General features: G+C 33.3%; 1 protein-coding gene across 2 annotated transcripts; it reads right to left on the bottom strand.

Moving 5' to 3' along the window:
• Positions 1 to 1,163: 1,163 nt before the first annotated feature.
• Positions 1,164 to 26,103, bottom strand: Cops2 (COP9 signalosome subunit 2). Of its 2 annotated transcripts, none has more exons than XM_005316545.5 (13): positions 25,962 to 26,103; positions 16,738 to 16,851; positions 16,046 to 16,123; positions 12,771 to 12,896; positions 10,660 to 10,770; positions 10,442 to 10,519; positions 8,556 to 8,730; positions 7,911 to 8,089; positions 7,753 to 7,805; positions 4,726 to 4,823; positions 3,343 to 3,425; positions 2,792 to 2,850; positions 1,164 to 1,913 (listed from the first exon to the last, which is right to left on the bottom strand). In XM_005316545.5, the coding sequence occupies exons 1-13, from the start codon at positions 26,013 to 26,015 to the stop codon at positions 1,769 to 1,771; spliced, it is 1,353 nt and encodes a 450-aa protein (XP_005316602.1). In that variant the 5' UTR covers positions 26,016 to 26,103; the 3' UTR covers positions 1,164 to 1,768. The 2 variants fall into 2 exon arrangements, with proteins under 2 accessions (XP_005316602.1, XP_005316603.1); XM_005316546.5 differs by having other exon boundaries at positions 10,660 to 10,749.
• Positions 26,104 to 26,684: the final 581 nt, after the last annotated feature.

Genomic DNA, 26,684 nt, shown 5'->3' with positions numbered 1-26,684 from the left:
ACTTTTTTATTCCCTATCATAAACATTAATTTTGTCTTTCGTTTCTTTCAGGTTTCTACAATTTCCAACTTATACCTGTATTTAATACTGCTTTTATCTGCTAAAGACATTAACTGATTGCTTTCCTAATCTAAGGATTATATAGTTTTAGTATAAATATATATCACATATTTTCGTAAAATTTTGACAAAACCGAATAAGCATGCCTTGTTTTAAGTCCATGCTCCTTCCACTGTTTATAAAATCTGATTTAATGATCAAAAATTCTTGGTTGTCACTCTTCAGTTACAACAGTCTTCCTTCTGAACTGCCACTCACTTTTTACATAATAACAAGCAATAGAAAAACCAAAGAAATTATGTTAACCTTAGTTCTTCCTTTTGACACTATAAAATAATGTGAACTTTTTTAAAAAAATGAAACAAACACATCCCAAACTCAATACATTCAAATGAGCTGAGTTCCTTTAAGGTAGTCACCTTGGAAGGCCACAGTTCATTCTTTTAACTATACTGCCACTGCACAAAATACCTTTAAAACTCTTTTGGTATTGCTTTCAAAGCCAATTACACACTTTCTGCATTACTTCAAAGTTAGGTTCAATTTTTAGAAACTGTTATCTGGTGCCAAATAATGGTAACTAAAAACAATCAAGCTTGGAAATAATTTTTGTTTTTTAAAAACAATGTATAGTCAAAGTTAACAGTGTATGACTTAAATTAACTCTGAATGCAATTCTAAAAGAGCACACCCATGAGGTTTTGGGCAATGGTAGATTTAGATTACTGGCATTAGAAAATAACCTTCCAGCATGATCACTAAGCAGGGTAACATTCATTTAGCTGTCTATGTTCTGGCATATTTGTTTAAAGTGACATTCTGAGTTAAAATTTATTCTTTTTAAAAGGAATATCATTCTTAAAAAAAAAAAAAAAAGAATTGTATTCCTTTAAAGCCTCACTGTCAAAGTAAATACTATGCAAGTGTTTTGTTAGAAAGTAGTTCTCCTTACTTTACCAATAAGACCACTTTTAAAAACTTGAAAGCAAATAACCACCTTATTTGCCTTCAGGTTTTTTAATCATTAACTGAAGATAATTTGAAACTTCTAAAAAACAAAACAACAACCCAAATGTAATAAAAACACATCAAGAACCAAACACTATCATTTCTGAGCTGCACTGTTTATTTTGCTGCTTGAAACCTAAGTGACAGTATGCCACTATAATTATGGGGTTTCATCTAAACCTTTACTACACTGCAGGTACAGAAATATACGGACACATTTTTGGAGAATTGACATTTTGCAAAATGCAGCAAACATTTTCATTTATACATGAGAAAAGGAAGTGTTCAAAAGGGTATGCATTTCAAGTTATTGCAGGTTATTTGTGAGAAAATTTCTGCAGGTAAAACATGTTTAAATTTAACCAACAGTAGCGTGTCAGTGTATTTAAAATCATGACAAAAATCTTCTCTCTGGTCATGTTGCCCATGACAAATTACTATGATGTTGTATGTTTAGGGCAAGATGTCAATACAGCATAAATCCCATGGTATTTTGGTTTTCTTCTGGAGATTAAAGCTGTTTTTCTTGGGATAAATGCAGCAGCAAAACACAAACCAGTTGATCAAAAAAGCACTTCTGCCATAACTCCAATAATTTTCAGGACACATCAACCGACAGTAGTTTTGCCATTCCCAGTTCTTTTAAGGATTACATCTCTGCACTGTTGCTTTAAGTATGTCTGTAAAAGCTTGTTCTCTGTTAAGCCAGTTTACTGACTACAGCCTGGTTGAGAGAATTTAGTTGGTTGGTCCATTTATCTAGTGCAGTATATCGTGCTCCACCCCTCTTCTGATGATCCAGTTCAAGGAGTTGGTTGACTTGATCAATTCGGCCATGAATAGTGCTAGAAATAAATAAATAAAAGAAAATGTGTACAAATCATTTTCAGCACAATATCAATAAATGTAAAGAAAAAACTGCTGCCAGGTGTGGTGGTGCACACCTGTATCCTGGCAACTCAGGAGGCTGAGTCAGGAAGATCTCAAGTTCAAGGTCAGCCTCTGAAACTTTGCAAGACCCTCAGCAACTAAGGGAGACCCTGTCTCAAAATATAAAGGGAATGGGGAGGTAGCTCAGTGGTAAAGTGGCCCTGGGTTCAATTTCCAGTACTGGCATGACTCACCAAAAAATAAAACAAAAGAAAAAAAACAAACAACAACAATAAAAACTGTTGCCTACACTGAGTGAATTTAGTGTTAGTTATAACATTTATTGCCTCATTCAAACCTAGAAATAAACCAGATTTTGATTATCTTTCATCAATCTTACTAAAAGAATCACTAGGCATAACTTATTAATTAACCAAAAAAACTGTTTAATAGCATATATCATACACTTAAAAAACATTAAAATAACTATGCATTAAATAATTTCTTTGCTATATACATATCGTATGCAGAAATTCTTCTAAACTATTTAGAACTTTTCAGAAATTATGTTTAATATTTCATTTATTGGGCAGGGGTTGTGGCTCAGTGGTAGAGCGCTTGCCTTGCACGTGCGAGACCCTGGGTTCAATCCTCAGCACCACATAAAAATAAACAAGTGAAATAAAGGTATAGGTTCATTTATCAAAATCATCATACAAACACCCCTCTTCTAGTAGAAAATTGAAGCCACATGCTTTTTATAAAAAAAATCAAGAACTCAACTGCTACCTTTATCACCATTAAGACACAATTTCAAACATCTTGTGATTAAAAAAAATTATAAAGTACTTACTTATCCAATATGCACTGCACCAGCAAGCTTTCCACATCAGCTACATCTATGTTTAACTCCTAAGACAAAAGATTATAATTCTAATAATTAATGTTTTTGAAGACTTCATGATTTTACATAATCATTTTGATTTTAAATTCATTTCTATAACATGAAGGAAAATTAGTAAAAAGATCTGTAAATTCATTATTGCTTTAAACACAGGTCTGATAACAATTTAACTTTTGAAGAATATTCCTACTACAATTTTATTGTGGTTGAGTTTGACCCTGATATATTTCAGCTACTCTTCTTTTCAACAACTTGCTGTAGTTGAAAGAATCTGCTACAATGTTAAAGCTCTTTTCTGTTAATTGAATTTTATGCCAAAAAAAAAAAAAAACCCCACAAAAATTTCACATAAATTCAAAGCTCTGAGGTTATGCTTAATTTTAAAAATGTAACACTATACATGTTACATTACAAGTCAGAATTAGTTTTTTAAAAGGAAAGATAGGCTACATTTGTAAGAACAAATTGTACACATCATTAAAATCAATGAATATAAGTACCTTAGAAATAAAAGGAATATGTATTCTTGTGTAAGGCTTAATTAATTTTATGAGCACTTGTGTTCTGATGTTTCGTAAAAGCTCTGAAAGAAAAGACAAAAATTAATACAATTGTAATTCAATTTGTATATCTTTAAGAATCATATATGCTTCTAAATCATATTAATTAATATATGCTATCTTCTCAAAACACATCATTTTGCTTTGCAAGGACATAAAGTATTTAGATCTAAAACATGTGGATCCAATAGATGCACAGTATAATTAGAGGCTGCTTTCCCATAATTGTGCTTATGTCTCACTCTACTAAAATATATTCTTGACTTCTCAATACTATTCCGCTGTCTACCATTTTCTCAAGAGTAACTAATCTTTCAATAAGTTCTGATTTATACCTGCAAAGTTCCTTTTTAATGTTCTCTCAAAAGCTGTATTTTATATACTGCATTCAAAATTTCCCCTAGTTTCGTAACATAAAATTGTCTTTAATTTTTAAAAACTAGACTGGAGTTCATGCACAATGCTTATAGATTTTTCTGTATCTACAAAGCACAGTGCCATTCCAGGTTCATGGAAGAACTTCTAAAAAAGAATGCTTATTGAATGAAAGAAAGAGAAAAATTTTCCTGATGCATCTGGAATTTAACTATTTAAATAAGTTTTTCCAAATATTCATTTAAAAATCCCCAAAAAACTCCATATAGATGGGTACACTGGGGCTAAGAGACGCCAGAGCAAAGAGATGATTTTTGCTCTTGGGAATTCAATAGAATTGATTAAAAATCTCATTCATTTAATGGTATGAAACCTTCTCAATGTTATTTTACCTTCTGTAGTAAATACATCTCAGGATTAGCTAAAGCAGGACATATTTAAAGTTTTTTGGCAAATAAACCATAACCTAGACATCAATAAATAAAAAACAGTATCTAATTAGAATGAAAAGTTAAAAGTGACAGCCACTTCAAACAAAATGGACAACATATAATATTTATTATATGAATATAAAATCAGCTAATTTATTTATTATTTTGGTACCAGGGATTGAACCCAGGGGCGCTTAACCACTGAGCCACATCCCCAGCCTTTTTTATTTTTTATTTTGAGACAGGGTCTTGATAAGTCCTTAGGGTCTTGCTAAGTTGCTGAGGTTGGTCTCATCTAGCAATCCACCTGCCTCAGCCTTCTGAGTTGCTAGGATTATAAGCATGTGCCACCCTGCCCAGCTATAGTTTTATCATTTTAATGGGTATCCTGTTCCATGACAATATTCAGAAACATTTTTATACTTTGCAGTAACAGTTTAATTCCACACAACTCCATTAAGAAATATTTAACAGTGTCAAAGAAAGTAACAGAATTCAGTTAGCAGAAAGAACATACCTTCAATATGTTCTCTTATGAAAGGATCATCCATGATGTTGCTGTGATTTGTTTTCAGAATCTTTTCAAATTCAGTGATGTCATTATTCTGATAGGCACTGAAAGAAAAAAAAAGGTGTAAATTTTGTCAAATATGAAGAAATCATGTATTAAATCAGAAAATCCAGAGCCTGTTTCTCAATTTTCATATGGAAATGTCTAAAATTATTTACTGCTTCTACCATGTAAATCAGAATTAAACAAATATATATACTCATATCCTTCTGCAAGTGCTGAATTTTTGGGCTGGGGACATCGCTCAGAGGTAGACTGCGTGCTTAGCATGTGCAAGCCCTGAATTCAAACCCTAGCGTGTGCGCGCACACATACACACATACACATACACACACAATTTTTTTTTTCATGTGTTCATTTTTTTTTTTAAAAGGCAAGAGTAAAGAAATCTTTCAGGTTTATGTACTTATTTATTTATACATAGCTAATAAAGTAATCTCAAAATCTTAGTTTGGTTTAAAGTTGACAATAAAACATTTAATAACTATTTGATGTTTGATCTTTTCAAATTAAATTGTGCATTTAATCTCTAATTGTTCTTAATGAAAGAAATCAGATTTCATGCACTCTAAAGGAGGAGTTTGGCTTATCTTCCAAATAAGAAAGTATACCTTCTCTTAAAGTTATTCAGAAAATGCAGCTTCCTAATTTTTATCTTCTAGAAAGCTACCAGCAACTACCAAAACTTTGAGGAACATGTGATCCTCTAGTCTCTCCAGTCTTAAAAGTTCCACTGAACTATTCAGCAGAAACATTGGTGGCAGATAATTAGTGCCAGATGAACATACACCCAAAGTAGAGAGTGATGGAATCCCTGTTGCAGAAGGTCAAAGGCTGATTTATGTTCATAATTTTCTGAGGAATCTAGTATCTACTCTTGAAATAATTCTGTAAGGCACTATGGGGATTGCTAAAGGTGCTGAGAAGGAAGAAGCCAACCTTCTGGATATGGCACCACTGTCTGCTTTATATGTAAGACATATCATCAACCATTCTGCACGCCCTCTGCTGTGCTTCCATCTGTTGGGTCGCAATGTAACTTCATGTTAGGGGCAGGTGATTCAAGTGCTTCAACAGGAATTATTTTCCTCTAGTCTGCTGGCAACTGACTAGGAAGATAAAATTAGGAAGCATTACTTTCTTACCTACCCAATATGTTACTGTAATATACTATAGGAGGATATATTCAAGTAGTGAAAACATTTGCACACAATAATTATATCTGTATATATATTTTTTAAACTATAAGACATTTTTCCATTACTTAAGTAGATTTTTAAAAAATCTTGTACAAAATTGTGGAATACCACATGTCACTTGTTTGGGTAAAAATTACCAACCCAGAGGCTTTGCTGGGGTAGAGTCAGAAATAACAAATGTGTAAATATGATCATTACTTCTTACAGGTCTGGAAAAAAAATCATTCCTTTAATCTATTTTTAATGTATCTAACCAACTTGATTTATATAAAATATTAATGTCCATGGCAAAACTTTTACTTAATATTTAAAAGCTAAAGCAGCTGTTTAGCAATTTAATGTTACAAATAAAATATTTTAAAAGTATTAACCAAATCAACTCTTAAGTTAATGTGGCTAAATGTACATCAAATAAACTGCTTAAAATTGATAACTCTACTAAACCTGATTCAACATACAGATGTTAAAACAGACTAAAGTAGCAAACAATAAAGAAATTGCTTTCTTATTGGCAATTCAGGGTTTTAGCCCCTGGACATTCCTAGCTCCCCTGAAAAAAAAGTGATTCTTATTTCTTACAGCTACATTGAGAATTTTTAAAAACAAAACAAAAAACTTGCAGTCATAGTAAAATAAAAACAGAATAAATGAGGACATTTTACAAATTTAATGTGATGAAATAACCAAATTTATATATAGATGATTCATAACTTACGTCTAGTATTTTTTTAATGAAAAAAGGCTACTAAGACATAGCTGTTATCTAAATTTTCTATATATATCTACCAAAACAACAACAAAACCCTGGCCCCTCTTGCCTTAACCATATTTTTTCAACCTTGATACAACCTAAAACAAAGGATTTGAAGAAACTTAGTAGGTTTCTTGTACTTTTTTTTTTTTTTAACCTTAGAAAGTCCACAAAAGCCTACATTGCTTGGGGAGGTCTCAGTTCTAATTTACATAAGAAAGGGCAGTGCTAAGTCTCTCTCATTGCCCCTTAAGAAGAAAAATCTTGGCTCCTCAGTCTGTTCAGAGTTCTCAACCTCTGCCAAAGTCTAGTATGGTTTAATGTATCTATACAGCTCCATTTATTCCTAGCCCAGAGGATAGTTTCTCACGCTCTGACTCTTTTTGCAAAGATGTACCTGTTCTCCTAGACTTTTTGTTTGGTCTTACCTTCTACAACTTTAATATTAATTGATTACAGCAAATTCTTCAGTGGCAAATTCTTCAGTAGCAAACCAACATCATTTATTCTTTTCCACAGAAGTACACAAAAAATTAGGAGACAGAGGAGTCTCCACCTCAGAAAATTACCCATGACATTCTTTTAAAATATTTTCACTTTGTCATTAATAAAAAAAGATAAAGTATGTTTATGTGTTTCTTTCTTATTGAAAATTCTTGACATATCATGGACCAATATATAATTTTAGTTTGGATTAAGGTAGCCAGGGGCAGTACACATTGTGAAATAATGTTTTAAGACATCCATAATTAGTTTTCCACTGAAAAATAGCAGGTACAAGCACACACAAACACAAACACATGGATAACAAGAAAACCAAACAGCAGATAATTTATGAAATTTTGTGAATAACGGAAATAGCATAGTAAGTGACTTCAGAAGATAAAAATTTCATGAACTTTGTATATTTCATACAAAAATACAAAAGAAAATGCTTTATATTAAAACTGAATTCTTAAGTTTTTTTTCTGCTTTATGAATCGCTTTAAAGAAATTTACCTTAACTGAAACATAAAATCTTACCTTACTAAATTCGTCATTGCTAGAATTTCTGGATCATTTTTGTACGGCTTGGCCTAAACACAAGTTAAAACAAAACAAACAAATTATGTATATATACAGAGAATACCAATTATTTCCACAAAGATATTTGGTAAGAGAAATTAACAAAGTGCACATACCTCCTGTGAGTCAAATGGATTTATACCCGATTTCATTAGCATGTTTGCTAAGACCAAATATTTTAAGCAAGTGGTTCGTCTGGGACTTCCTGATTCATCATAATTCTTGAAGGCTTCAAAAAAATCAGTGTGTGCCTTTTCAAATTCACCTTCTCTCAAGTGCATTTTACCACCACATTCTGTACCGAATGAAACATAAGAAAAAAGGATCATTTTCAGTTCTGTAATAACAAGATTAACCATTTTATAAATGAGAATGAAAACCATTTCATTGATTTTGTTTTTTAATTCTATAACCTAATCAGCACTGTCTCCAGGACATACACTTTATTAAAAAAAAAAAACTTCATTAAACATCAGCCAAATAATCATTTGCAAATCTTTATCCTCATATGAATGTAATTTTATACACATCATTGCAAACAAGAAAAGAACTTTTGATAAATTGAATTTTCTAATAATCTTTATTGTTAAAACTTTCACAAAAAAAAACATCTTAATTTCTAAGACTACACCATTTCAGTGACTTCAATACTTTGCCATCTATTTTCAGAAAACAAAAACAACCTGTAGTCATTTACTTATAGGCAATGACACTTGACTGTCTTCCCCTGTTACTGCCCATTTTCTTCAAAACAAATTTACCTCTGATAACTCCCATGATCAGTGGATGAGGAATGGCAGACTTGATGTGAAGTGACTGTTCATAGAGTGCTTTAAGTTTTTTGTTATTTTTCTGTGCTGTGTACATTTGAATTTCCAAAGCATAAATTTCTAATAACTGTGTGCCTTTTTTCAGGTCATCTTCTCCATCATCAGTCTAGGAAAGCAAATACTTTACTTCAGTCAAGATAGAATTCAGACAACCTAGTAATTTTCATTTGAGTTAGTGAGCCTGACATTTATAATATTATTTCTGTGTTGAAAAAAGCAGTACACATTTTAATGGAGATATACCATATTCAGAAAACCACTTTTAATGGCCAAAAAGGAATCAATATAACCTTTTTACTTCCTAGTTACTGGAAAAGTAAAAAGTGGTCATAAGTTTTTTGTATGTCTGAATGCTTTGATGTTTGTTTATTTTTCAGTACTGTGGATTGAAACCAAGGTGTTCTCATACTAAGCTATATCTCAGTCCCCTCCTTTTTTGGATACTGGGGATTGAACTCAGGGGTACTCAACCACTGTGCCACATCCCAGCCCTATTTTGTATTATATTTAGAGACAAGGTTCCACTGAGTTGCTTAGCACCTTGCTTTTGCTGAGACTGGCTTTGAACTTGCAATCCTCCTGCCTCAGCCTCCCAAGATGCTGGGATTACAGGAGTGCACTATAGTGCCCGGCCACCCCAGCGCTTTTTATTTTTCATTTTGAGACAGGGGTCTCACCAAGTTGCCCAGGTTAACCTCAATCTTGTGATTCTCTTGCCTCAGCTCCTTGAGTATCTGTGATTACAGGTATGTGCTAATGGACCTAGCTGGATGTTTATGCTTTTAACTTGAAGATTTATTCAAATACTAATAGATACTAAGCCAGAATATATTGCTTATTGGGTCTTTCAACTTAAAATTCTGTTTAAAATTCATTAATGAATCATAATCAGAGTAAAACACATGATATGCAAAACAATGTGTACATCCAGATCATCGTGTATCTCAACTTTAATTTCATCAAATACTAAGTATTAAAATACTATTACAATCCAGACAGCATCTTTTGCTATGTTCCTACAGAAACCAAACAAAGGGCTGGGGATTTAGGTCAGTGGTAGACCACTTAATTAACATGCATGAAGCCCTGGGTTCAATCCCCAGTAGTACATTAAAAATAAAAACAAACAAACAAACAAACAAAAAAACCAAAAAAGACAAGCAAAACTTTTCGAACCCCCCCAAATATTCCTTACATATATATTGAAAGACTCTCCTGTATTCAGAAATGTTTCTCTATCATTTTCATGTAACATGACTCTGAACCTATAGCTATTTATCTGACTAAACTTAGATAACAAGATGTATATAAGAAACAGTCATAAATGACTTATCTGCAAAACTATTAAAATATCTGCAGATAATTAAAGCAGTTTCCTGAAAGTCGCCCCATTCACAGAAATGACATATATATTTAAATAACAGTACATATTATCAGAAGAGCTAAAAACGTTTGAAATAGAACTACTATGTAGAATATAAATTAATCTCAAATGACTTATTTGATGAAGAAAAAAGTAGGAGTATAAAATGAGAGCCCAGTTAAACTTATATAGAGATGTGCTATCCCAACCATATTGCTTCTCAAATTATCAAGGCTCATTCTTACTAAGTGTTACAACAGTGTTTACTGATACCTGTACCTCATTCCACAAAAGATAAAAACTGAAATTAGCATTTCAAAAACTTGCTTCTCAAATTTTATATTTTGGATAATGCTTGAACAAAAATGTCCCTAAACAATATTTTGAATACAATTATTTGTTATGCTTTTTATGATAAAGAAAGAAACATTAAAAATAAATAAGGAAATGCTACCTGGCATGACTGATGTAACTGACGTAAAATCTTTTGAAGCTTTCCATATTCCTCTCGTTCTAAATATAATTTCCCAAGCTGTAAAAAAAAGCAAACTTATTGAAATAAAAAGAATTCAACAAGAAAAGATGTGTAGATTTAGGAGAGATTAAAGTCACCCACCCACTCTTCAAAAAAGAAAGAAAGAAAAAGAAAATAAATGTAATTGTAATGGTTACCTTTGTGTTTGTTTTAAACCACAGTCTATCATTCTTAGCATCTTTCAAAGCTTCCAGTGTTGTTTCATAGAATTCCTGCAGTAAATCCATCTGACATAAAAAATCAGAATTCTATAATTGTAAACAGCAAATTTGTACCTGTTAATAAAGTTAATTTGAACAAACTAAAAGTGCATCTTTGAACTTTAATACATAAGATACACTACTTGTATCTTACCAAATGTCTTACAGTCTAAAAAAACTAACACAGACCAAACTTATAAAAAGATAAGTGCCATGATCTGTTTTTATGTTTGTTTTAAAACACCCAGAAAACATTTTACTATATAACTATTGCCATAATTGTGATGCTATAACAGTATAGGTCTCTTTCCCAATCTAATAGCTCATTTTATATTAATACAAGTATTCACTCAACCCTTATTCTGTTTTGCATTATAAGCTCCTGTGCTCACCTTCCTTGTTCTACTTCTGGCTTTATCTATGTTTGAATATCTGGTTCCCTTATCTCTGCTTAGCAGGATCAAGAGAAAAAAGAACATGAGAATTGGCAAGTTCGACATGTTTAGGAAAGGCTGTTTTTTCATGACTACTGTTGGAATATGGAATAAGTCAGAGTGCCACTACCCATCTCTTATTTTCAAAAGGAAAAATAGCAGACAGAAACACATGATTTTCAGTTTTTAAAATCACTTAATTCCCCTCCCCCAACACGGGACACAACATGAATAGTGTACCAAGAATGTTTTGATGATACTTGTTTATATAAGACTTGGAAAACACTTTCCACTTAAGAAAAGGCACTTGATATATAACTTAATTCCAGATTTAGCACCATTAAGTGCTAATGTTTCAACAAAACATAAATTTACCATCTTTTCCTCTCATCACATTTTAAACATGAAAAATAGAAATAAGGCGCTGGGGCTCTGTGGTAGTGTACTTGCCTGGGATGTGTGAGGCACTGGGTTTGATTCTCAGCACCGCATATAAATAAATAAAATAAAGGTCTACTAAAAACTAAAAAAAGAGAGAGATTAAAAAAAAAAAAAACTACCTCAAGAAATAAAAATGAGGACTGGGGTTGTGGCTCAGTGGTAGAGTGCTTGCCTAGCTCGTGTGAGGCACTGGGTTTGATCTTCAGCACCACATAAAAAATAAATAAATAAATAAAAGATATTGTGTCCAACTAAAGAATATTATGTTTTTTTTTAAAAAAAAGAAATAAAAATGGCATCTAGTAGAAAATATAGGAAATGAGAAACTGATGCTGAGAAAAATACAAAAAGTATCAAATGTTCTAAGAAATAGAAATGATATAGTGAATACATTTTGTATCAAAGATCAAAGAAAGCTAAAATTTAAGATTATGTTGCTTAAAAAAAAAAGGAACAAATAATCCAAGTTAAAAAAAAAATCATCACTGCTTATCTTACCAACCAAAATCTAGAATAATGAAAGTACTGTCACTCTCAATATTCATTTTATTCTTTTATTTCATCCGACCATTCTTTCATTAACTATTATTCACCCATCCTTTGGAGACACCATTTATTTTTTGAGCACTTACTGAGCAATACCAAGCAATAACTGACATGAGAACAGGATCTTGACAAGGATCTTTACCTAATCAAGTTCATGCACACAATCTTATTAAATGCTCCCCAAAGGTTAACTAAAGCAGCAATAGTTTTTGAGAAGAAACCATGAGGGCTAGGGGTGTAGGTCAGTAGTAGAGCACTTTCCCAGTATGTACAAGGCCTTGGGTTTGAGCTCTAGCACCAGAGAAAACAAAATAAAACAGAACAAAACACAAGAACTATGATAGTAACTGTATGGGAGTCGAAATACAAACCTGGAAAAGTTGCTTACAGATTATTTTTTTATCTGAAGGTAATATTTAAAGAAATTAAGCTGGAGTTAATACCTCTTAGTGTTCCATAATTAGTACTATTATCGAGAAAATAGTACATTTTTTTGAAGCATACTAATAACTAGCATAACTGCTTTGATCAAATCTCTAGGCCTTTTTTTTTTTCATTTAAAGAACAAAGCTCTTACTGTAAACAATAAACATACAACAGTACTAAGAGGAAAAAACTGAGCCTAACCTGTTTAGAAGTGGATATATAATCAAGAATAGAATTAATGGATTTTTCAGAATAATTTCTTGTGACTGCACTCCGAATATAGGTCAATAGTTGTTTATATCTATTCATCATTTCTGGAAAGTTTGTCTGTGAGGGAAGAGAAACGTATTAGATACAAACTTGTATACTAAAAAATGTAAACATGATTAAGATACAGTATATGGATTGAAATGTAGCTCATATAATTCATAATACACTTTTAAAGAGAGACCACATATATTGTGCTATAGCTATTTTATCTTAAAATTTACTCAGATGACTATACTAATCAGATACACAACAACGTACAAGTAGAATTTATCCACTCAGCCAGTAAGACAAATACAACTACTACATTTTCCAAATTTCAAATATTATTTTTCATTGTAGGACACATAATATCTTGCCCTGAAGACATAATCCTTTTTTTAGGAAGTTCTGCAACAAAAGTCTTTTCTCCCTACAGTTTGCCGGCTCTACATAAAAATACGAAGTAAAAGAATTTCAAGCCACAGTACTCATCTCATGTCAAATAAGTCCTACCTAAGGCTCCAACTCAATAGCAGACATAGTTAATGTTGCTATACCTTCCATAACTATTTATATTTCTGTGGGTTATTTCAAGAAGCATGAAAGATCTGAAGGAAAAAAAAAAAGGAGTGCTAATGAAACATCCAGCAGTTAAATATTTGAGAGGAAATTTACTCAGTCAATTCATAAGTCTAACCTTATAAACTGCATCCAGACTCTATAATTTCCAACTCCCAATAATTCCTCATGTTAATAAATCCTATTTCTATTCTTCTAATCTGGGAGACGGAACATTGGCAGGTGTGTTTTTTTCTGACTAATTGAACAGGTGTGTTTATTAGGGTGAAGAATAAATAAATTATAAGTGTATATATCAAACTATTTTTTTGTCTGTAAGTATGTTTCATGTAGGAATAAGTAACAGGTAACATCCTATCAGTGATGTGCAAAAATCCATTTAGAACAATATAGAGAAAGGTAGTTCAGAGAAATATATGACTATCCCAACTTTGACATAATATGTTGATATTAAAACAGGATTTTATCAAAAAGAACAGTTTTGAATTAATCTCCTTATGCTGTAACTCTAAAGCTCATTCTTCAAAAATTATGTTATTGTAATTGAAGATTAAGGTAAGATTAGGCAAACTGACTTTATAGGCATGGTGAATACATACTTACCACAGGCCCAAAAGCAACAAAGCCAACTGACTATGAATTGAAACCTCTGAAATTATGAGCTAAAATAAATCTTACCTCCTTTTAAATTGATTTTCTCAGGTGTTTTATTACATGACAGAAAGCTAACACACCAAGCCTTAAGGGAGGCATCCATTTTAAAACGAACAAAAACTAAGGTACTGCTGGGATGTTAAGAGCTGATTTTTAGAACCTTAAGAGTTAACGTTTAGCTCCTGATATCACTATAGTTGTTTAATCAAAAAATCTCTTCCTCCTAGGATACTTAGTGCTTTTTCCATAGTCCTGAAAATTATTAATTTCAATGAGGCAAATATTTGTTTAATATTTTTAAAATCAGTAAATGGCAAGAAAGTATAGTAGCTCTGTGCAACCTAAAAATGCTTTGAGAATACCAGAGCAGAAATGAAAAGGGCAAATGCAATGTAGATGTTTTTCCTTCTTCAACTAGATTTAAATATAACATACAAAAAAACTTAAAAAATTTAACATGTTTTGAATAGTCCTAATATTTGGGGGGGAAGAGATGGGCTAAAACATTTTACAGATAGTTTTTGTAGAAGACACTATAGAGGGCCATTCCCATTAAAGGAGGGAGGCTATATCAGTTAAAAGTATGTCAAAACAAAAAAACGTAAGCAGAAGTTAACTGGATAGAAGTACTAAGAGAGCTTAATTTCAGATGGGAGAGAAAAGCTAATGAAAGAGAAGCTTATAGGAAATAAACAGTGGAAAAAGAAAGTCACAGATTACCAATTACTTTTCCACTTGCCATTTTCCTGTAGTTTCCAATGCTTGCCTCTCTGCTAACCTGAACTTTCTATTTCTCTTATTAAAAATTCTTCTACCCTTAGCAAACTAAGATTCATGTCTGTACCTAGTACTCATATCCTAACTTCTTTCCCCCCCATTTCTACCTGTACTCTTGAATTCTGTTTGGCCAGTTTAAAGAAATTTGAGGACTGGCATTCTATAAAGTTATGTTATGGCATTTCTAGTTTATCTATAAGTTCATTCAACAGAAATTTTGAATATCTACTAAATGCCAGCCACTATCACAGTTGTGAATAAAACAAAGTCCTGCTCTCATGGAACTTACAACTTAATGCAGGAGAGAGATGTAGAGAATCAATAAATAAGTAAATTGCAAAGAAAAAAACAGAAGGAAAACATGCTATTTTATATTAGGTAGTCAGGGGAAGACCATCCTGATGTGTGATACCATTTGCACAGAGAATTGAATCAAAACAAAGAGCCATCTGACACAGAGAAAACAGCAAGAGCAAGCCTTTACACGAGTATGCTTGGGATGACTTGAGAAACAGTAAGGTTAGTAAGGAGTAAATAAAAAACAAGACCTGATGGACAGCAAAGGATGTGTTTATAAGGCCTTGTAGGCCATGTTAATGACTTGGATTTTATTGAGGAGGTGGGGTACCATTAGAAGATTCGGAGCAAAGGAATGACATAATCTGACTTACATTAAAAAAAAAAAAATCATTCTGTCACTTGTGGAGAATAGACCAGAGTAAGAATAGGAAGTAAGGGGACCAGGCTACTGCAATAATCTAGGTGAATGTTATCTTTGGACCAGAGTAAAAGAGGTAGAAACAGAAAAGAGCAGTTAGATACTAGATGTATTCTGAAGATATATCAAGTCATCTGGATTTACCAATGGAATTATTTGTGGATAGAGAGACAGAAAGGGTGTTAGGTACAACACTAATGTTTTTAGCCTTAGTGGAAGAATTTTAAAGCTTCTAAAATAACATTTTGTGGAAAAGTCACTCTATAAAAAATGTAGTCAAATGTTGTGTACATACCTAAAAGGTAAGCTTTTGTATTCTAGGCAAAAAAATTTTAAAATGAATCATACTAATGTATTTATAAACTGCAAAGCAGACCAAATATGGAAATGTTATAGAACCATTTTAGAGAAGTCAATAAAATGGTATTTTGTTGCAATGAGGTTTTCACTTACAGAATTCACTCGTTATTAGTTTAATTCCCTTCAAAACAAATCTTACCAACTTGAAGTTAATCTTAATCATTTGTTTCAGTGCTTTAAATCCCCACTCTCCCTTTTCACCTTCAAGTTCCAAAACCTAAAAAAGGGAAGGAAGTTTAGTCTAACGTAATATTAGCACATTATTTTCTTATGATATACAGTGTCTAATTTTGGAATTTATTTTACATCATATTCAGAATCCCACCTTTCCTCAACATAATTTTTAAAAGGCTTATAATAAAGAGAGACCAATCATAAGATGCTTTTTTATGGATAGCATGCTTATTTTGAAGTTCTTTGATCAAAAGATTAAGAACTACTACTTGATTATATGGGCCTAGAATATTTCCCCCTGAATAACCTTTGGTAAGAACAACCTAAAAGTGTACCATAAGTCAAGAAAACAATATGATCCATCTTCAAAAGGAATAAGATTGTAGTGATAACATTGATGGACCGTCAAGTTGGTTCTCTTTCTGCCAGTATGCTACTATGCTTTTCAGGACAATAATCCTGCTTCCAAGACAGCTTGATTGGGAAAAATAGTAGGGCAGCCCTTCTGAACTATATACTCCCTAACAAAAACTTATCTTACAGGATTACCACCCAATATCCAAAACACATTCCTGAGATATAATCACTTTGGACTTAGTTTGGTCTAACATATCATAAACTTGAAGAGACAGAATTGACTGGAAAAAAAATATAAACCTTTTGGAAGCTGCTTAATGCTGCTTTTGGGTCATCTTCTTTTAACGCTTTGGAATTATAGTATTGATTTTCCAAATCCACATTTGGCTCAGAGTTACTATCTTCAGAGTATTCCTGTAAGAAAGAGATAGTAAATGAATGGGAAGTGGGGGGAGCGGGGTAATATCATATGCATTTTACTGTAAAAAGTGAATACTGTTAGGATAGGAAAATCCACAAAAACAAAACCACCTTGAACACAGATAAAATGAAATTGATATTTAACCATTATTTAAAAATGGGGGAGGAATCAAATACATAGTAAAATAGAATTCTTTAACTGCAATTTCTGTAGAATCAACACAAGTTAGAATGTAAAGAACTAATTTGGGTTAATGACCCCCCCATTTCAACCTAATAAAAATCTTATGTAAATGAGTTCTAATTATTAATCTTTGCTTTATAAATGTAATTTTTTCCAACTCTCTAAATCTTAATTTCATTGTTCTAACATATCCTATCTACGTAGAATTTTAATCTATATATGGCAAAGTAGTCTAATGTCAAATATAATTGGCATTAAAAATAATATTTGTTTTATGTGCATTTCACATTACAAGTTATGTTAATGTAATTTAACTAGTGTTTTAACAAATCAAGTAAGCCAAAATGGATTTATATAACTTTATAAAATTTTTCTATCACATAAATTCAAGTTTTAGTAAAAAATAATAAGGCAGAATGGAAAGCGGGTTATGAACAGTAGGTGAAGAAGTATAAATAAGTTTTAAAAAGTTTCAAGATATTCAATCTAATAATGAGAATTACAAAATATACAGATTGGCATAATGAAAATTATTATTTTAGGAAGTTGTAAATTATTTCCTCCTCTGCCATGAGGGGAAAATTTATGTTAAATTAAGAATACTATGGTGAAAGATAAGAAAAGTATTAAGCTATACTTAAAAAAAAAGATAAGAAAAATATCAAGTTATTTCTAAAACTGAAACAGTTAATTTCTTTATTAGAGATATTTATGGAAAATTCTGTAAAGTCTTATAGAAGTAGAGGAGTGCAGAAAAATATACTGAGGGTAGTACTTGTTTAGAAAATTCAAAATATATCAACACAGGATGAATTTTTCAATAATCAAAAAGTAGCTTGGTAGTGTGCGCCCCCTGGAGGATCCTTGTGCAAGGACACGAGTGACACTCAGTCTCAGATTTCAGACCTGGAATTGAGTTATGTTCAACATAGGAAAATCTGTTAGAATACTTAAGGAAAAGACCAGACTCCGGGTAGTAAATAAATTTCACTACAACTCCTTCACTAGGTTTGATGACAACTATTTCACTAGGTTTGACTATAATAAAACTGATAAAACTAACATTTAATTAATAAAGAATAAACAAGCCAACTGTACATCACAGTGACTAAATGATGCTATAATAGTGATGGGTTTGAAACTGGGTTTTGAAAGATAAATGGGGGGAATTTGTCTGCTAGACAGAACAGGAGGAAGAGTATAAATATGGGAGACAACTGAAGAACCAAAAGCAGTTATTCTGTTGTCTTTATTGAATCTAAACCCATCCATCTTCTCCTTTCTCCCCAGCTACACCCTTCCCTACTAAGCTACTTTCATCTTTCCACAAACTCTTTTAAGTCTTCCCATTCCCCCTTTTAACCTTCAAGTGACAATGTTCACAAGGTATGCAGCCAAAATCCTCACAAAAAATGTAAATTATCCCATTTCTCTCTTCCTGGCTTCCCATTGCTCATAAAATTAAGTTTAAAATAATAATAATAAAAAATCTTACAATTGACAATGCATCCAGCCTTGTCTACTATAAACTCTCCCCTCAGTTACTTTGATGCAGTTACCCTGGCCTGACCTCACAAGTGGCCAAGCTCCTTCCCACCTTTACATGCTATTTCCTTTTCTACCTCTCACCATCAGGTCAACGACGACATATCATTTCAGATCTCAGTTAAGGGCCATCTTCTCAAGGAAGGCTTAGGGTAAAGAATTATAGTATAAAACCTATTTTATACCTTTGGAAATCAATTCTTCTCTAATTGTCTTATTAACTTGGAACAAACATTTCCAAAAACTTACATATAAATCACTAGATCTAGTTAGACTTGATCTAGTTCTCAAAATTTTATGAATATATTCTTTTGATTTGTCATATTTATATGAAAGTATATCATCCATGAATTTTATTGCCAAAATATATAATTTTAGCCACAACTGATGTTCTAATTGACTTATGAATAGGCAATCTTGTTATGATCTGTAATACCATGTTCATATGGTTTGAACCAGTCATCATGACATCACTAACCTGTCAACTGCAGCTTAGTGAGTCGAATTATCTCTACATGTTGTCCCCGACAGCAGAACTATTCTTCTGTTATTACATAGGCCTGGTTTTTTAAAATGGACAACTTAAAAATCTTTAGAAGAACAACTGTATTGTTCAGATGCTTTTATTGTTTATATTTAACAACCATGACCTTTAATACAGTCATGCCTCACTTAACAATAAGAACATATTCTGAGAAATGAGTCAGTAGAGGATTTCCTCCTTGTGAATATTATAGTGTACGTATATCAAGAAATCTACTACATTGCTAAGGGATATAATCTTATGGCCCCCTATAATATATATGGTTCATCATCATTTGATCCAAATGTCATAATGTGGCACATGACTGTATATACCAACAATTTAGTACACACAAATGCAAATTAACAGTCCTTCACTTCAAGGAACTCCAGGTTTATTTAAGATATGCAAATGAAGCTGCATTATAACACAACAAAAGTAATAACAAATACTAGGTATAGTGACATCTCAAAAAAGAAATATTGGGCTTAAGATATAGCTCAGTTGGTAGACTGCTTGCCTCATTGCCTCACATGCACAAGGCACTGGGTTTAATTCGTAGTCCCACCAAAAAAAAAAAAAAAAAAAAAACCACCCAAAAGAAAAAAAGAATATTAAATATTCCAGAGCTGGAGGAAGGAAAAGACACTTGAGTCAAGTATTAAAGTGTGACTAGGGATTGCAGGCATTGAGAAAGGGCAGATAAAACATGCAAAGGCAAGTAAGCTTAAAGACTATATATATATATTTGAAAGAATCATCCATGAATAGTTTGGTCTAAAACATAGGATGTATGCAAAGGACTGATAAGAAATGAACTGGTACTAGACAGAGGAACAGGGCAATAGAAATCTAGCAAGGAGTTCCAATCCAATGAAGAGATAATCAGAATTTGTGTTTTAGAAAGAGCATTCTGGCAGCAAAGAGTAGCCCCAGTGGCTACTCACACAACAGTCTGTTCAAGAGATGATAGAGATTTGATCCCAAGTAGTAGAATGAGGGGAACAGAAAGAGAATGCTGGTGCAGTGGAACATACCTATAATCCCAGCAACTTGGGAGGCTGTGGCAGGAGGATCACAAGTTCAAAGCCAGTCTCAACTGAGGCTCTAAGCAACTTAGATTGTCTCAAAATAAAAAAGTAAAAAGGGTTAGGGATGTGGCTCAGTGGTTAAGTGCCCTTGAGTTCAATCCCTGGTACCAAAAAAAAAAAAAAAAAAAAAAAAGGAGAATGGAATAAAAATAGAGAGTCACCACATGGGCACAAGATAAAGGAAAATAAATTTACCAATAATAACTATGTCAATGGCTTAGTATCAAAAGATGCCATTAATCAGAATAGGGATATAGGAGAAATATTAACAAATATTGTTAAACCAAATCTACTTATTTGAATGATAACAATTTTCGAGTTTAAAAACTTTTAAAAGAAATTGAAATTTCAATCAATAGATGAAGAGTGCTTTTAAAAAAAGAATTAAGCAATTTATGTAAAATAAACAAATACTTTGAATACCATAAAAGGAATTTAAAAACCCCTGAAGTTCAATAATAGTTTCAACCTACTTATATAATAAATCATGTTCCAACATTTCCCCAAAGCAATATATGCCCCATCCATACTGTTCAGATTTATTCTCCTTTTCCCAAATATGCCACAAAATTTAACATCTTTAGCATAAACTATTATTTTTGGTAGGAATTCTAAACCACCTCCTGGCCTTTAAACATTTTTGCTTTTCTCCTATGGTACACCCCAACCCTATAGTTCTGGGAAATGTATTCATCAATGCTTACCTTTGTGATTCCTCAATTCTCAGCAAAATCAATTTTTCTACAATTATGCAGTTACATGATATGTAGCTAACAGAACTTTTGTTGAATATTTATATCTTATAGATACAAGTTACTGTGAAAAATCTTAAATTTATTTTATTATTTAAGTTTGTCTATTATTAAATTTATTAATTTGTTAACTTAAAATATTTAGGAGCATAATTTTACTTTGTTCTTAGCATTTAAAGGGTGTCTCACATTTATTTTAGCTATCTTTGTTTGAAACCTTCTAATTTCATTATACAAGATACATCAATGAGGTAAAGCAACAGGGCTTTTAGAAAACTCACCAAAACTTATATTCCAAATCAATATTTTCTTTGAAGTAGTAGCTTTAAAAGGCAATAAAATCATGCTGGGCGTGACAGCAAATGCCTGTAATTCCAGTGACTCAGGAGGCTGAGGCAGGAGGATTGCAAGTTCCAAGCCAGCCTCAGCATGGGGAGGCTCTAAACAACTTAGCGAGACCTTGTCTCAAAATAATAATTAAAAAGGGGATACAACCCAGTAGTAAAGCTCTCCTGGGTTTAATCCCCAGTACCCAAGGCAGTAAATTTTTTTAAGATGATAAACACATGGACTATAGTAACACTTCTGAAATTTGCAAGAAAACTAGGTGTTTCCATCAACAAAATATAGTTCACCATCTACTCTATAAAAGAAAACTGTAGAAAAAAGAAAGCTTTTTGTATATTTGGAGGAAAAAAAATCTCTAAGATAAATATTATGTAGAAAAATGTATATAAGTTAAAGCATTGTGTAGAACTAAAATATGCTATACCTGGAGGAAAGAATATATATTTGGTTGGGTGGGTGGGGGATGGGAACTGGGCAGTAGAGGAACTAGAAAGGAAATTTTAATGTACATATTTTCTCTTTTTGAATCATGCTTATTATGTACGACTTATTTTAAAAAGACCAAACATGTTAAAGGGTCTGAAGACAATTTTCTAAGTGGAACTCAAAACAATTTTGAGCAATGACAGAATCACTGCTTAGTCTCCCAAGGCCAAACAATGTTTATGTGTATGTTTGGTACTAGGGATTAAACCCAACACTGAACATAATGTAGGCAAGTGCTCTATCACTAAACTATATTCCTAGTACCCAAAGTAACATTTTTATTCATCATTTGCTCCCTGCCCTACTCCCAGAAATAAAAGTACCATAATTTGTTGTGAACGTTTGTAAGAAGCTGTGAATATTTGAAATAAACAATTTTTAAAAATTAAAATCACCGCCTTGTTCAAATTTTTGCTTTTATTTTCCTCAATTGTATTAATAATTTCAAAACTGAATCCAAAAGAATGAAGTATTTATTTATATGTAAATGTGAAATGTGCACATGATCAATGTGATTGGCAACCTCTAAGAACTGTCTGCCTTTCAGCAGTCATATTTTTTAAAATTATTGCAATAAAAGAGCACATCTAGGGCTGGGGCTGTAGCTCAACACTAGCACACTTGCAAAAAAAAAATCACCAATGATTTCTTCTAGACATTTTCTATATTTTCCCCTAATCTAATAAAATTGGGATAGTAATTACACTGTCAGGTCTTTAATATTTTAAAAATTTAACATGTATAATGGTTATGTGTGCACAGCTCTGGTGATGGACTATTTCACTTCTCTAATTTTATTGCTCAACTCCATACCCGCACTCAAAGTTGACAAAAGTAAAAATTTAGGACATTAAAACTGTCACATATTAAGACAAGAAAGATGGGCTGGGGTTGTAACTCAGTGGTACAGTGCTGGCCTAGCACATGTGAGGCACTGGGTTCAATCCTCAGCGTCACATAAAAAATAAAGGTATCATGTCCATCTACAACTAAGAAAAGAAAAATAATACTAATAAACTTCATTCACTAATCACAATAAGGCAGGGGCTGGGGAAGAATAGTGTTACTTTGGATTAGGTAGAAGAGAGTAAATGGAGGGGGAGGGGGAGGGGTACGGGCGGTGGGTGTAGAAAGGACAGCAGGATATGCACATTATTACCCTATGCGCATATATGATTACATAACTGGTGTGATTCTATGTCATGTACAACCAGAAGAATGAGAAATTATACTCCATTTATGTATGATGTGTCAAAATGCATTCTACTGTCATGAATAACTAATTAGAACAACAACAAGACAAGAAAAATAATAGTAATAAACATTCATTCACTAATCCCAACTAAAAACTAGACTAGGGGAATATAATGAGGCTCACAGTTTAATAATATATATACCAAGTGGAATTATTCTATTTTTTTTGGACAATGATTTCCTTTTAATTCCATTATATTCAAATATATAACATGTAACCTATATAGAAGAACTTACTAAAAATATTTTTTGGTATAAATTCAGTTTGTATTAAATCCTTTCTAAAAATATTGGAAGTACTAAGTAACTTCATGCTACAAGGGCTAAACAATTATAATACATAACCTATAAACTATCTTATCAACTTAATAAATGGCACCGTAGTTATTATTTAGTAATAACAGATCAGCAAATAATCTATAAATCTGTAACATTTACACGAGATTAAAAGGCATCTACTACTACTATGTCTTATTTACTACTACACAATTTATTATTCTTAGAAAATGCTTGGTTTTGCCTGTAATAAAACCAAACATCTTCAAAATAAGAAGTCAAGTATATTGACTTTCTTTTACTTTGTTCTTCTTCTTCTTTTTTTTTTTTCCAACAAAGTTAATTCTCTTTTCTATCAGTTCTTGGGCACAAATTATTTACTTTCTTGGATAAAAGCAGTATAGAAACAGAACTTTTAATTTTTCAGGTAAATCACCCATTTCCACTCTACTTGGCAAGAACAAAAAGAGATACAGGGTATTAAAATTTATCAGTGAATAAATTTACTGATAAATAAATTATAGCCTATGAAGATATAATGAGTATTGCTGGTCAGAAATGTGCTACGCTAGTTAACAAACTAAAATGAAATGATAACCAATTTTCCAACAAACAACACCTTTTATCAAAAAGAAATCTCCCTAAGACAGCAGATCAATTCTGTAGGATTTATGAATATGAACAAACAAAAAAGGACCTAGGTAAAATAATGTTTTAACTGTTAGTAGACAAAGTGTAATAACTTCTACTATTTGACATGATTGGGGATCTCGAATGTTATCTTACATATGAGATGGGTGAGGAAGAAGCACTATTTAACAGAATGCAGGAAAAGAAAGGACCCCCTCCTTCCCCCATTTCATTTAATTATGTAGTAGTTTCTTTTTAAAAAGTTAAAACAACTACATATTCAACCTTATTCTACTGTTCATGTAGAATAAGCCCTGAAAGGCTGAGCAAACAGTTCAAACATTATATGTTTAGTTTAAAATCTTGCAAATATTAATTAAGTACTTCCTGGGATGAGGTTCTCATCACTGTAACTTTACATTTTCAGTTATTATCTTTAAGTTAATATTAGTGCTAACAAGTGGTGTATTTAAATATTATTGCTTAGGAAAGATGAGTAGAAATTTTTAAAAACATCAACTAAAACTATAAACACATTTAAAACAAACACTTTAACACCTGTAATATAAATATACATGTAATAAAAACACATAGATATAATACGTTTTTAGAGAACTGAAGGCACTGCCTACAGCTGGTCTGTGCAAACCTGTTAGGCAGAAACCATAACTATTAGCAACATCCTTCAGTTAACTTCAATAATTACCCAAATCTCTACTATGGCTTTCAAGTAATAGAAAGCACATCCCTCTCCCTTTTGCAAAATGTACCTTCCTTAAAAATGCAAAGACTAATTGGAAATGACTTCTGGATTCCCATAGGCAAAGAAGTTATATATATAAATTATCTTGAGACTCTCTGACACTTAAAAATGAGCCAGATTTCCTAAAGCATTTACCTCACAACTTTACCATAATGCATCATCATCATAATATAAAAAACCAGGGCCGGGATGTGGACAGAGCTCAGTGGTAGAATACTTGCCTAGTGTGAGGGGGGCTTTGGGTTCAATCCCCAGTACCGAAACATCAACAAAACAAACTCTCCTTTCAAAACAAGAACCAAACGAAATGCCCCCAAATAAAGCTGATGCTAATTCTTGATCATGATAATTTTTCTTAGTTTCCATACATTTGGTTTTGAATATGAACCTGAAACGTTGGTAAAACCTGTAAACTCGTTAATAAATTAAACTTTGAATCTTTAAAAAATCACCACTGAACTAGATAAATTTGTTTATTTCTACCACGTTGACGTTTCAAAAGTTGAATACTGGGAAATTTCTTAAATGAAGGAAAAAGCCCATGGTTTAATCCCCCTATCACCCGCGCCCCCCCAAAAGTCCCAAAAATCACAAGCAAAACCTACCCCTACTCCAGCTTTCTCTTTCAAGAACTGAAAAAGTGGTTCAATTTTTTTTTCCAGCTATCCTTGCTCTGAACTCTTCACTGTACCCCTACTTTTGACCAAAACTGACCCCGGACAAAAGTATTTAAGCTGTTTCCAGGAAGGTAGCAAGCAGCGTTTCGCGTTCGGGCCTGGGCCAGTATCGTCCCCCCCCCCCTCCCACCCAGTTTTCAGATCTTCTCCCGGTTTTTCGCACCCGCTCAGGTCAGTGTGAAGAAGGGCTCGGAATGCTGGGCCCCAAAGCGGAAAGCTAGGGCCTAGACCGCTGCACTGTCCCCGAGGCGGCTCGCGCGGTGGAGGAGGTAGGAGGCATCGAGAACCGGACGCCCGGGCCGGGGCGTCGGTGTAAACCAAGAAGGCGTTTGGACTTGGAGCGTAAAGGCCTGGGACCCCCTACTCGGCCTCCTTTACCCTCCCCTCCCCCATGCTGGAGAAACAGGGCCCAAGCCGGGTGCGGGAAGGGGGAGGAGGTAAACCCGTCCTGTCACTGCACTCGGAGAGGCTCAAAGGGACACATGCTCTACAGGGAGACGCTGTAGCCTCCTCAGCCTCGGCCCTAAAAGCCAGACACCATCTCCAGCCCCAGAATTCCGTTCCCTGCGCCTCACCAGGTCGTAGTCTTCCTCATCATCGCACATGAAATCATCCTCCATGTCAGACATCTTGGCCGGGAGGGGGGGAGGGGAGGAGAAATTGGAGACAACCTCCTCCCACAATCCTCCGCGGCTCAGAGGCGTCACTCCCAGCGTCGCCTCGCCTTCCCGTCGCTCTTAGGGGAGCTGAGTTTCTTCCCGGAACTAATGCTCTCAGCATCTAGAGGATTTGCTACGACGTTAAAAGAGAGTGCACTGCCCCACTCTTCCTGCGAGAGGGTTAGTGCCTTAGCAACTAAACATAGCAACTGGCGAATCTGGTGCTGCTGATGTCTGTGGAAGGGTCTCGGGAACAGTTTCTAGGCTCCTAGGTGGAGGAACAGTCTCCTCCCTTGCTTGGGACTCTGGAACTACCTCATTCTGGTGAAAGTAAGGTCAGCCTAGGACCAGAAGCCTTTCTTGGAGAAAAGGCTGACATGCCAGTCCTTTGCGACAGGTAGTATTATTTCTGCCACTGTTATTTGTGTGTACTTATGCCACACGTTGATGTTTGAAGATCCTTTCCAGCAGCACGATTTACAAGTAATGTTTGTTATATTTGTAGTTGGCAAAACAGTTCCCTGGACATCCCAAATTAGGTATGCATCAATCAGTTAAGGCACAGCCCTTATAAGTCCGTGTTTGTAACAATAATCCTGCCTCATCCATTCTGTCATAGAATCTAACACAGATATTTTC

The sequence above is a fragment of the Ictidomys tridecemlineatus genome, chromosome 5 (genome assembly GCF_052094955.1).
Source record: "Ictidomys tridecemlineatus isolate mIctTri1 chromosome 5, mIctTri1.hap1, whole genome shotgun sequence".
Taxonomy (NCBI): Eukaryota; Metazoa; Chordata; class Mammalia; order Rodentia; family Sciuridae; genus Ictidomys; species Ictidomys tridecemlineatus.
The sequence above is the reverse complement of the archived record's forward strand: the minus strand, read 5'-3'. Positions and strand labels throughout refer to the sequence as shown.

What these genes read in the sequence shown, in the direction of transcription:
- Cops2 (XM_005316545.5), bottom strand. Translation starts at nt 26,015, where the DNA reads ATGTCTGACATGGAGGATGATTTCATGTGCGATGATGAGGAAGACTAC. An exon ending in GATCATGGGAGTTATCAGAG is followed by an intron (nt 8,090 to 8,555) that starts GTAAATTTGTTT and finishes CATTCGGTACAG; the next exon opens with AATGTGGTGGTAAAATGCAC. An exon ending in GCAATGACGAATTTAGTAAG is followed by an intron (nt 4,824 to 7,752) that starts GTAAGATTTTAT and finishes TTTTTCTTTCAG; the next exon opens with TGCCTATCAGAATAATGACA.